This window comes from Spea bombifrons, chromosome 7 (genome assembly GCF_027358695.1).
Source record: "Spea bombifrons isolate aSpeBom1 chromosome 7, aSpeBom1.2.pri, whole genome shotgun sequence".
NCBI lineage: Eukaryota > Metazoa > Chordata > Amphibia > Anura > Pelobatidae > Spea > Spea bombifrons.
This window is the reverse complement of record NC_071093.1, coordinates 10,706,565-10,719,361: the sequence shown is the minus strand read 5'-3', so window position 1 is coordinate 10,719,361 and position 12,797 is coordinate 10,706,565. Positions and strand designations below refer to the sequence as shown.

The 12,797-nt window shown below is 38.8% G+C and overlaps 1 protein-coding gene across 1 annotated transcript in view; it reads left to right on the top strand.

Moving 5' to 3' along the window:
- The window catches only part of LRP2 (LDL receptor related protein 2), a 78,719-nt gene that overhangs the window by 55,777 nt on the left and 10,145 nt on the right, over positions 1–12,797 (top strand). The window contains exons 47-63 of the mRNA XM_053471642.1: positions 101–232; positions 728–929; positions 1,311–1,606; positions 2,041–2,557; positions 2,954–3,106; positions 3,994–4,164; positions 4,381–4,604; positions 5,111–5,288; positions 6,543–6,739; positions 6,865–7,110; positions 7,794–7,922; positions 8,413–8,532; positions 9,024–9,140; positions 9,562–9,678; positions 10,574–10,711; positions 11,609–11,731; positions 12,534–12,668. Of these exons, the coding sequence (XP_053327617.1) occupies positions 101–232; positions 728–929; positions 1,311–1,606; positions 2,041–2,557; positions 2,954–3,106; positions 3,994–4,164; positions 4,381–4,604; positions 5,111–5,288; positions 6,543–6,739; positions 6,865–7,110; positions 7,794–7,922; positions 8,413–8,532; positions 9,024–9,140; positions 9,562–9,678; positions 10,574–10,711; positions 11,609–11,731; positions 12,534–12,668 (3,195 nt within the window). The remainder of the gene's footprint in view (positions 1–100; positions 233–727; positions 930–1,310; positions 1,607–2,040; positions 2,558–2,953; positions 3,107–3,993; positions 4,165–4,380; positions 4,605–5,110; positions 5,289–6,542; positions 6,740–6,864; positions 7,111–7,793; positions 7,923–8,412; positions 8,533–9,023; positions 9,141–9,561; positions 9,679–10,573; positions 10,712–11,608; positions 11,732–12,533; positions 12,669–12,797) is intronic.

Sequence of the window (12,797 nt, the reverse complement as noted above, 5' to 3'; positions counted from 1 at the left end):
CAGAGAATGCTTTTCCTCTCAGGCGTTATCAGAAAATCTAAAATGTATCTGCTGGGCTAACAATAATCAATTGTATTCATGTTTTTTTTTCTCCCCCCAGTTACTTATGTACGTACTTGTTCAAGCGACCAGTTCAGATGCGACGATAGCCGTTGTATTCCGCGAGCATGGGTTTGTGATGGTGATAATGACTGTGGTGATATGAGTGATGAGGACCAAAGGCACGGTTGTGGTAAGGGTTTCCTTTTTATTTAAAATAGTGGCGAAATGATAATTGCAATGCATAGTTGCCAGTTGTCCTAATCTGGTTGGGACACTTCATACAGCAGGAATTTATTTTTGACAATTGTCCCACTAGGACCTAATCCTGATCACTGTTAAGGCAGAAATGGCAATTGCACTGCACAGGGAAGGTAGGATAGGGTGTTGTTGTCACACTACCTCTACAAAATATAGGTGGAAGGTGATGTAAGGTAACTGCCCATCAATGCCAAATTCTGTTGCAGTTATGGATGTAAAAAGAATGGATGTTAAAAAAAACATTTTAAGTGAAAATTAATAATGTGGTCTCATAGAGGGTGCTGCGTCCTTAAAAATATGTTCCACTTGTTTATTCAGTAGAGTTGAACAATATTAATTTTCTATCCAGCAAAAAGATGTGGTTCCTCAAGGCCTGTTTCTCCATCAAAGGTTTTGGCCGTTTACTTATATATTTTTCTTTTGTCAGCCAACCGCTCCTGCGCTGCGACTGAATTTACCTGCATTAATAACAGGCCTCCAGACAGGAGGTGCATTCCTAGATCTTGGGTTTGTGATGGGGATTCTGACTGCTCCGACGCTTATGATGAACATCAGAACTGTACAAGAACATCTTGCACAACTAATGAGTTCACATGTGACAATGGACTTTGTATACGCAGTTCCTTTAGGTAAGTGTATCTCAACAACTATAAAAAAAAATGAATTGCTAATAGACTTTGTCATATCAAGGTAATATCCAAAATTAATAATAAATCCCATTTTAAGTTATGAATAAAAAATTCACCAAATGCTAAAGTATGAACTCTGAGACCCTCTTTAATTTTGAGTTAAAGCCATGTAGAAGTCATCGCTTCACCTCCGATAGGACTCGGGGTCAGTTATAGGTTGCTGCCTTCTTAATTATAGCTAACTGTCATGGAGTTTGGATGGCAGTACAAGGATGACAGTGATGCTTGATTTCATTAGGTCTTCTTTACTTAATTGCTAGAGACATACATGAAAGACTGCCACATTTCATGATTTTCATTATCCATGGTTTGATCTTTCAGGTGTGACAGACGCAATGACTGTGGAGATAACAGTGATGAAAGAGGATGCACTTATCCACCCTGTTCGCAACAACAGTTCACCTGTCAGAATGGCCGCTGTATCCCTAAGATGTATGTCTGCGATGGGGACAATGATTGCGAAGACGAATCCGATGAGCTGGAACATCTCTGTAGTACCCCTGAAGCAACGTGTGCACCACACTTCTTTAAATGTGACAATGGCCACTGTATTGAAGCAGTCAAAGTCTGCAACAGGATAGATGAATGTTCTGATAACAGTGATGAAAAGGGATGTGGTAAGTGAAATATCAATCAGTCTGCCATTGTGTCACACAATACAACCATTCAGTTAAGGCACAAACATTGTCTGATTGAGAACATTCCTGGTGTTCCTAGTTTTGAAAAAAACATTTGCTACCAAGGAAGATCCTGAACTAAGGGAACGAGAAAAAAGCTCTGCATTGTATCTTTGAAAAAACAAAAAGTAAATGTGTATTTTTAACATTCAGCTCCATATCAGTAGTTGTATCTTCACAGCCCAGTTGTAGAAAACATATGTGGGGGATATGGGTACTGGATACTGAATTGAACTAGATTTTTATGTTTTCTCTAAAAGGGTACCAATTTTGTGTACTAGGAAATATCATGGTGGTCCCATCCCAAATTCATTTGTATTGACTCCATGGTTGAACGGTTAAAGTTCTGCATTAATGAATTTGCTTTTTTCTAGGTATAAATGAATGCAATGATCCATCAATCAGTGGTTGCGATCACAACTGTACAGATACACAAACAAGCTTCTTCTGTTCTTGTCGACCTGGGTACAGACTCATGTCTGATAAACGGACCTGTGATGATATAGACGAGTGTAGTGAATCTCCTTCTGTATGCAGTCAGATTTGCGAGAACACGGAAGGTTCCTACATTTGCAAATGTGCACCAGGCTACTTACGGGAGCCAGATGGACGAAGCTGCCGGCAAAACAGCAACATTGCTCCTTACTTGATATTTAGCAATAGATATTATATAAGGAACCTCACTGCAAATGGCCTGTCTTACTCTCTTATTTTGCAAGGTCTCAGCAACGTGGTAGCTTTAGACTTTGATAGGGTTGACAATAGATTATATTGGATTGATCTTGGAAGACAAGTTATTGAGAGGATGTTCCTAAATGGAACCAACAGAGAAGCAGTTATTAACAATGATGTTCTTTATGGGGAAGGATTAGCTATCGATTGGGTCGGCAGGTATGTGGAATTAACTTAATACTCTGAATATTGTTGATGTTATGTTGAAATTAAGATACATTTCTAGATGTAGATATATATGTGTACTGACCTGAAAATGCATACACTCGAAGATCCCATTACTGTTCCCAACAGCATGCAAATCACTCAAATGTCTCAGTCAGCTAATATGAGTATATAAAACACAACTTCCTAAAGAACAAAGCGTGGAAGCTTTTTATATTTTATACTTTTTTATTACACATCAGAAGAGTTGATTAATATTTTAGATGGAGTGTTGTGATGTACTTCTTTGTAAATATTTGTTCTAATAGGTTATTACATCTTGTTACATCTTTTGGACATTCTGCTCTCAATTTCATGCTTCAACAACTAACATTTCTCCTTTAATTATAGAAAATTGTACTGGGTTGATTCCTTTAAAGACTGCTTGAATGTTGCGGAGCTTGATGGAAGGTTCCGGAAGAAGTTGGTTGACCGTTGCATAGACGTTAATAACACATACTGCTTTCAACATCCCAGAGCAATCGTGGTTCATCCTAAAATGGGGTATGGTATTTCAGAGACATAATTGCCCATTATTTGTAGAAATGAGAAGTACATGATTCTCATTATGCCAAATTTGCTATCGCTGTGATTTGACATTTCCTGAAAGGTAATAAGGTAATGACATGCAACCAAATCCTCCTCTTATTAATATCTACTTAAAATTTCTCATAGCCTAATAAATAGTTAGCTTTCAGGAATAGAGCACTCGACTGTCAATACCACTAAAATAATTGCATTTGTAATCATTGGAAGAGACTTAGCCTTGTTACTTGTGAGCCTATAAATGGGATTGTACCCAAAACATGCATCACAAGATTTTTTTATCTGTACACACGGGCTTCATTGTCATTTTGGGGATTCATAGTTAGGTTGCATAATAATGGACCGTGTGGCTATGGTAACTTCATTCATTGTACAGTTTGTTTACCAGAACCCCATTGACAGCCAAATCTCATATCATTCTGAGAGATTGTATGTTTCCTATGTGCTGTGCCTCCAGCCTTACTGTAATGGGAGCCGCTGGTCTATTGGAAGGCAATGGATTTAATTTCTATAAAGTGGCTAGTTGGAGAGTGAGAGTCATTGTTGGTAGTCACATGTTTGTACTGACTTTAGAATGACAAATGTTTCCCTAATGTTTGTGTGTATTCTGTACACATACTGACCAAGTAAAAGCCTATCCCACACCAAAGGACCAGTAAGCCTTGAAGTTTCACAGTATGATGGAACCTGGGTAGATTAAATGGGCTGTATTCATTTTCTGAAGATCATCAATCATTAAAATTCCTTGCACCAAACAATTAACTCTTTTGTAAGAAACCACGTATTTAATTTTTGTTTTTATCTAGAAAACACATTTTCCTTGTTACAATTTTCTGCTTCAACAGGTATGTTTATTGGACAGACTGGGGAGACAAACCATATATTGGCCGAGTGGGCATGGATGGCAAGAACAAAACGGTTATCATCACCACCAAACTAGAATGGCCAAATGGACTCACCATCGATTACACCAATGACAATCTCTACTGGGCAGATGCCCACCTCAACTATATTGAGTATGTATAGACATGAAAAAAGCAATTTGTTGTATTACATTTTTTGGTGAAGGATGTTGAACATCCACCATGTATCATAATGCAACCTACATACCAGGCAAAACAGCTTTCTTTAAAGATTAATTCCATCATTTCATTTTCTTTGAATACAACTGAGGACATACGAGTTGTATGTTTATTCACATGTCTCAGTAGCTCTTCCATTGTTCCATTTAGATACTCAGACTTGGATGGCAGGCACCGGCATGCAGTGTACGATGGCACTCTGCCCCATCCTTTTGCGATCACCGTGTTTGAAGATACAGTGTATTGGACTGACTGGAACACAAGAACGGTGGAAAAAGGGAACAAGTATAACGGGTCGGGGAGAACCATGCTGGTGAACACCACACACAGGCCTTTTGATATCCACATGTATCATCCGTACAGACAGCCCATATGTGAGTAACCATATAGCATGATGTGTTATCCAGTGCTCCTGTAGTCTTAGTTTGTATTTAAATTCCTTTGTCCTCACCAAGAAAATGTCAACATTAAAGTTGTTTGCATTAAAAAAAAACACATTATAGTTATTGCCAGGCCTGGAATAATATCACTATGTTTTACCAGCTAATATAAAAAATGAGTAGCCTGGGGGAAGAGTTACTGGTCCATTCATTGTTAAGTCTATGGAGCATTTTTCAACTTGTCCCAGACTATTGCAATGCTGAAATGTCAACTCAAATGTGATGGGGAATGCGGTTTCAATGGATCCAGTATTAGCTTTTCACCCATAGCACTTTACAAAACTGTAATGGGCAACGTGCACATCATAATAAAATACAGCAAAGAAGCAATTAGTAAATATGAATCTGCATATTCAAATTAAAAAATGTTTACAGTATGTATCTCTATGATGTTGTTTAAATAAATAATTATCAATTGCACAAATATTTTATTTTTCCAGTGAATAATCCTTGTGGAAGAAACAATGGTGGCTGTTCTCATCTGTGCCTAATTAAGGAAGGGGGTCAAGGGTATACGTGTGAATGTCCAGATCATTTCTTGGCGATGCAGTTTGGAAGTGTGGTGCGCTGCCTCCCAGCATGCTCCAGTACTCAGTTTCTATGTGCCGATAGTGAAAGGTATGCTCATTTGTTTAATGGTTGGTATTTAAACCATTAATTTTCCAGAATTCATAAACACAGTTATTAGACTTGTACACATGGAAAGAAATGATTCACACTCATTTTCCGGTTCCTTTTTGGTTATTCAGAAATGAAATTTGTTGTCTCTCACTCTTAATATCTGTCACATTATTTCTCACTCTCTCTTGCAATGTCTCCGCTTCTTCTCCTTTGTGTTCTCTGCTTCTCCATTCTTCAGTGATCTGCTTTTCCTGGTGATCTGTTGCTCTCTGCATTATTCTGCCTCCTGGAGCACTTCTGCACTAGAACGGAGCCTTGGTGCATACCTCGGAGACAACCTCTCTCCAGTTCATCCGTGAAGTGCACCAGGAGGTCAGCGCGATGTAGTGGATCACCAGGAGAAACGGATCACCATCGAAGAAAGAAGAATGAAGATGCAAATAACACAAAGAAGTAGAAGACACAAAGAACAAGAAGCAGGGGAAAAGGAGACAGACAAGGTAGGGAGACATTATAGAGAGTATAAGAGAGAGTGGGAGAGTTACAGTGAGTGCCGAAAACAAAATTCCAAGGAAAATTCAGAGCTTTCAGCATTTTTATTTGGTTCAATGGGGCCTCTTCCTCATTTTGAATATTTGTACGAATTAACAAAATTGATACATTTGTACTAATCCAAATGCACAAGTCTTTTTATTATTAATTTAGTGGCATCATATTTAAAAGGCAAGCAAAATATAATAATTAGTACATCACATAGAACTTACAGAAAACAACACTATAGGAGGACCGCTATCAAACCAGCTTACAATGTAGAAGGAGGTGAAATGTTTGACATGGACCAGCCACACAACTGTGTCCAAGTGTAAACACCGTTCAAATAAATGATATATTTATACATATGTACAGACGGAAGAGTAAGGTGATATGGTGGCAGACACCGTACAGCAGGAGCTAAGGGTACGTGGGAGGAAGGGAGTTAACAAGTTGAGAGGCGTCTCTTAAGAAGTGGTTCTTAGGAGACATTATGAAGACATGGAGAGAGTCTGATAAGTTAGGCCAGGGCATTCCATGCCACAGGGACAGTCCTGGAGTTATGTGTCTGGGGACATCGTAAAAATAAAGGTGCCCGCGACGATGGACAACTTAATATGCAGCTGTATGAATTACAATGTATTTTCACTGTACATCTCTGTGACATGTGTGGTATACTACATGACGTTTTTGTATACAGTAAAAATTTTCACTTCACAGATGTATCCCTATCTGGTGGAAATGCGATGGACAGCGTGACTGCAGGGATGGCTCAGACGAACCCTCTATTTGCCCGCATCGATATTGTCACGTTGGACAGTTCCAGTGCGGTGACGGGAACTGCACAAGTCCTCATTTCCTATGTAACACTGAACGTGATTGTCCAGATGGTTCGGACGAGGACCCCATCCTTTGCTGTGAGTTTTTTTTGTTATTTTATATCTTGTTCAATGCTCGTCAGTCTTGTAGTTGAATAATCCCTTTATTAAGTTCTTGGGAATCCAGTATTTAATATTAAATCTAAGCCATGTGCTTTCTTCAGTAAATCATCAGTGTGATACCCATCAGTGGCAGTGTGCCAACAAGCGCTGTATTCCTGAGTCGTGGCAGTGTGATACGGAGGATGACTGCGGAGATAACTCTGATGAAGACAGTGCTCATTGTGCAACAAGAACCTGCAATCCTGGGCAATTTAAATGCAATAATGGCCGCTGCATACCACAGAGCTGGAAATGCGATGTCGATAATGACTGCGGAGATCACTCAGATGAACCCATCCAGGAATGCAGTAAGCAATCAACTCAAAATATTGCTTGTTTTTTATAAACAGGGATTTATCCGCCCAATGAAAGCTTCCTACAAGTTCTAGAGCAAAGTCTGCTGCAGGCGGCAATAGTAGACATGATTGGTTGACATGACATTGATTTGGAAAAGTTTGTGCTGCAATTCCCGGTGAAAACGCAATTTCTAGTGTTCTATGGATGACCAACTCAAGTACTCTCGCGTAATATAAACTGCTTGATTGAGAATATAGTCTCATTTTCACACAGGTGGTAGGTCTATTCACTAAGGTCGGAGCCAGCCCGAGGATGTCTCAGAGATAGGATTTCAAACTCAGTGTTGTATTGATTGCAGTGTTTTGTGTATTAGGCCCGTAGACTAAGTCAAGGCTCTTAACGTTTTTTAGGGTTTCTAAAGCAAAGACGCGCAACAAGTCATTGTGTAGATGTAATGAAGAAGGTTTTTCCTTTACTGAATAAGTGGTAGATAAGTAGCTTTTAGCTGAAGCGGTAGAGGCTAATACAGCGCTTACATTTAGCCATGCATGGGATACAAGACTAAAAAGGTTGAGGTTTTTACAGCAAGAAACAATGTGCAGACTAAGTGGGCCGAATGGTTCTTATCTGCCATCAGACTCTTTGTTTTTAACATCTTCTCTGGGATTTCACACTGTATTTTCCTGTTTTGTAGTGGGTCCCGCCTATCGCTGTGACAATCACACTGACTTTGATTGTAAAACGAACTATCGCTGCATCCCTCTCTGGGCCGTGTGCAATGGATACGATGACTGTAGAGACAACTCCGATGAGGAAAACTGTGGTACGTAAGATTTCATATTCACTTCACTTCCATTTTTACTTATTTCTTTTTTTTTCAATGACTATTATTTTTGTATGATAACAGTAACTCTTGCACATTATTCCTATGTTGCTAATAAGAATACACGTAAGCCTTTGCCTCCCAATCATATTTCTATTATGTTGTCTTATGATCCAGACATTATATGATTTTGTCATTTGTCCCTGTTTTACTGTAGAAATTCTCACAGGGTGTAATAGTATACGTGGATCATTTGGAAACCATTCCCAGGATGATGAGGCCAAAGGGTTATTAATTAAAGTATTAAGCATAATTAATTTGTCAACATGAATTTAGCAGAATGTCTTTCCTCATATATTAACGGCAGTGTATTATCCCGCAAGACTATATGCCAACTATTATTAAACCATTTAGGGATTAACAAAATATTTCATAATCATTACTGTCACTGGCCTGGTAAACCCTACCTGTGAAATGTTGGAATTCACAGAGCAAAGAACCTGCGATCCACGAGGGGATTTTCGCTGTGACAATCACCGTTGTATTCCCCTGCGCTGGAAATGCGATGGCGATAATGATTGCGAGGATCATTCTGATGAACGCAACTGCAGTAAGTAGCAAGAGATACCATAACCGCCCAGGCCGTCCTCATAGGATTTACTTGTGTTGTATCCTAAGGGAGTTTTGTTAGTTTAAAAATATTGAAACTCTGGTCATAAAATGTCCTAATCCATAATAGAAATAATCTTGAAACATATACAAACAATTGTAACAAAAGTCATGAGTTTATTCTCTAAGCTGAGAGTTGTAATGGAATTGCAGTAAATTGAAACTCTTCAGCTCTCCAACTCCACTCATCATTCTGAAGGTCCACCTCCCATGAGTTTTAACGACACAAAGAACGTATAGATAAATTATTTGGATATCTTGAAAGCCATTATATTGTCTCCTAGTCTTGGAAAAACTCACCATGTGAAGTCCAGGAATGAGCACAGTGGGTAGTTCCTTATTGGTGTCTATTAAGTATGGGTTTAAGAACCTATTGTTTATGTGCTACCCGCGGATGTCTTTATAATGTGATATTTTAAATGGCTAAATTAGGTCCACGAGAGTGCACAGAAAGCGAATACCGTTGTGACAATCTTCACTGCATTCCCAGCCGGTGGCTGTGTGATCACGACAATGACTGTGGTGACAACTCAGATGAAAGAGATTGTGGTATGAAATTGATCTTTATTTCCTTTTATATTGTTACAAGGCAATGAAAACACTGACTGAGCTAGAAATACATTGTAGGTAGAGCTATAGTACAGCAAAACAATCAAATAATGAGAATGTGATAAAAATATATTGGGATCTGACAAAGCGATGGTATATTAGTGCGGACTGATTATTACGTATTGTATAGAGGAGGCTACGTAATATCCAGAACCTGGAAACCTGATGTCTAATCCTCACTTTATTACCTTCATAGAGATGTGTGATTAGGTCAACAAGTACAGTTTTTGTCTGGGAGGAATTAACAAACTTCTCATAACCTAGGTGTAAAATTATGTCTTTGGTATGAGAGAACATCTTTAGATAGCGCGGTGCTTGGAGATACATTACTTACTAATATTATTGTACTGATTGTTTTTAGATATGAGAACGTGCCACCCAGGGTATTTCCAGTGTGACAGTGGGCACTGCATTGCTGAGAGATTCCGGTGTGATGGAACAGCAGACTGCCTTGACTATTCTGACGAAGCAACTTGCCGTGAGTTTGAAATTTTAATGTCAAAGAGTGATATTTTGAAATCTACAGATATAAGTGAATGGGTTAACCAAATAATGTGCAAACACATTAATGGCCATCCACTGGAGCAAGATTCATCTGCTAATTTAATATACTACACCATGTAATTTAATTTCCTGATCTGAATGCTGTAAAATAGATTGGACATAACTAGAAATTAATGAAGGTGAGGAATTTTTCAACCCAATTAATTAAATCAGGAAATATTTTTTTTATTATCCACATTGAAGTAATTACTTACACAATCCCCTAAAACATGATATTAATGAATACATTAAAATGTAATTGGTTATATGACAAAACTAGCTTCTCGTTATCCATGGTGGTTTCATCATCTTTACGATCCACTAATCTAATTACTATTGGTCTAGACGTAGAAGCCCTCTCTTGCAAAGGTCCATTTAAATATCTTTCCAAAACATGTCATGACGCCAGGCTTGACATCTTATGCTTGATGTAGTTGGTAAAGTTGACTTGGTATTGTGTTATTTTAGTATTGTATTCTTTTCACAAACCTGAAAAATATTGCATTATTATTAGGAAATAGTAAAAATGGCACCGGGAACCACAATGTTACTTATGAGGTGTAGTGAGTTATTCTGTAATATCAAAATTACGAGAGCCAAGAAACACTCACTGTCACTCGCTGTCACTCGCTGTCACGTCTTCATTTCATTTTCCAGGAATCTGGGTAATGTTTTAGACAGCAGAGATTCTATCTAGTTGGGAAACATTGTCTTAGAACCGGCTTCTAAGTGTCTCAAAATGTAAATGTTAGTGACACAGGTGATATTGTTCTATAAATATTCTATATTTAGCTACAGTACATTTACTGGCATTTATATATTTTTTTTAGCAACTCGCTATCCAAATGGAACATACTGCCCAGTTTCTATGTTTGAATGCAAGAACCACATATGCGTTCTACCATACTGGAGATGTGATGGGGACAATGACTGTGGAGACGGGTCCGATGAAGAACTGCACTTATGTCGTAAGATAATAGTTAATATCTAAATATGATTTAGCATCTACAACAGGGTTCAGCGGTTTGGTGAATGGGTGTCATATGCTGGTGAGGGTTGTGGCGATTCCATCTCTTTTATTTGTAGATTGTAGGCTTGGTTTGCTACATGCAGGTTGGGAGAGAATACGATGAGCAGGGCTAGACCTGCACCGGATTAGTTGGTGGGACTTTTACTCCCAAGCAACAGATTCACGTCATCTTCCTATAGCCTTTCATTAATTAGAGGCATCTGACAGCAGTCTGTGGTTTCAGGCTGTCTTATATTCATTTTTGAGAGAGTGTTGTATGTAGGGCAAACTAAATCTGGGGTTTACTCAATAACGTGAGAGTTTGCTGGAGTGTTGTGGTTAAAACTCACAGATTATTATGAATACCCAACACTGGTAAGTGGGGCTTCTGTGCCAAGCTAGTCCTGTATAATGTATAGTTCAGTAGGGTGAGTTTCCAGAAACCTCAATGATTTAACTTGAGGGGCAACCACTTAAACCAGTCTAAAATCTTTCACAGCCTCATTTGTAGTGAAAAGGGAGAATGAGTGTATTGTGATGTGCAGAACAGAGCGGGTGTGAGGGACCTGCAAAGTATGTTGCATGGCAAGAAAACATAAAGCCATAGAATTTAATGACATATAAAAACATTGGCCCATCTGGCCTTCCCTAATGCAAAGACTAGAGCCTTAATCATTCTTACATATATTCTTTGATTCAGGGTAGCCATATGTATCAGCCTCTACCACTTCTACTGTGGGTCTGTTCCACCACGCTTTCAGTAAATGAAAACAAAAAAAAACATTGACCCTAACTAACTTAGAGAGTTCCGAGGTATGAACTTAACATTCTCATGTGTTCACGTTGTATGTTGCAGTGGATATTCCTTGCGAGCCACCGTTTCGCTTTAGATGTGCGAACAACAGGTGTATCTACAGGCATGAGCTTTGCAACCGCGTGGACGACTGCGGGGATAATAGTGACGAAATACCTGAACAATGTAAGTATTTCTTTCATTCAGAGTCATCCAGAACTAACGGTAATTACTCTTTGTTATTACACAATACGCAAACTTCAACACTGAAAATAATCGGTGTGGGTTGATTTTGTTTCAGTATTGTGTGATACTGCATACGTCCTGAGGGATAAAGTGTTACCGGGTAGCTGAATTACAATAAGAAAAGATATACTTTTTATGTTTAGATTTCATATGCATATATTTATCTATGTTGTAAGGGGGCTCCTGAGTTAATGTAGTATCTTCACTTGCTTTGTGTAAATGGTGAAATTTAGGAGCTGCAGGGTACTGACAGGAAGGTCAGCGCAGCCGGTTAGTGCCGAGTATCCTGCGAATGCCTCCTGCAATTAGGAGATTCATTAAGCTGAGGAGCTGTGATGGATAGGGTACCAAATGTATAGAAAAGACTCTACTCTAAAAAAAACTAAACGTAGGAAATGATTTCACACTGAGCTATTGTATGCGTTAAAGGGCATAGGATAGCTGGAGTGTCCCTTTAATTATGAAAGATGTTTTCAAACAAGTCTCCATAAGCCTCAGGCTCCATACTTCTTCTGACGTAGGTATCCAGGCCAAATGCAATTTTCATTACGACCTGCATGAGTATGTACCTGGAGCAGGTTATAATACTAGACATGGTTAGGCAGCTGCCACATTTACCCTTCTCATACCTACCATCTATCTAGTCCTCACAAATCTGAACATGGATCCTATTGCATTTAGTGGCGGAGTACATGGTCCTTGGACAGAAAGGAAGATCATTTTATTATCTTTTTTTCTCTAGGCAACACAACACCAACTCCAAGGCCTTGTGATGGCAGCACTGAATTTAAATGCAACAATGCACATTGCGTCTCACTTCAGTACGTTTGTGATAACTACGATGACTGTGGAGATCGCTCGGACGAAACAGGCTGTAGTAAGTCACGTTTTCATAACATTTGGGACATTAGAAGGAACATCTTTAACACCACTTTAGGGACAACAGAACGAGAGACAATCATGGGATTGTATGTTTTATGTAACAGTACGAGGGGATGGAGATGAG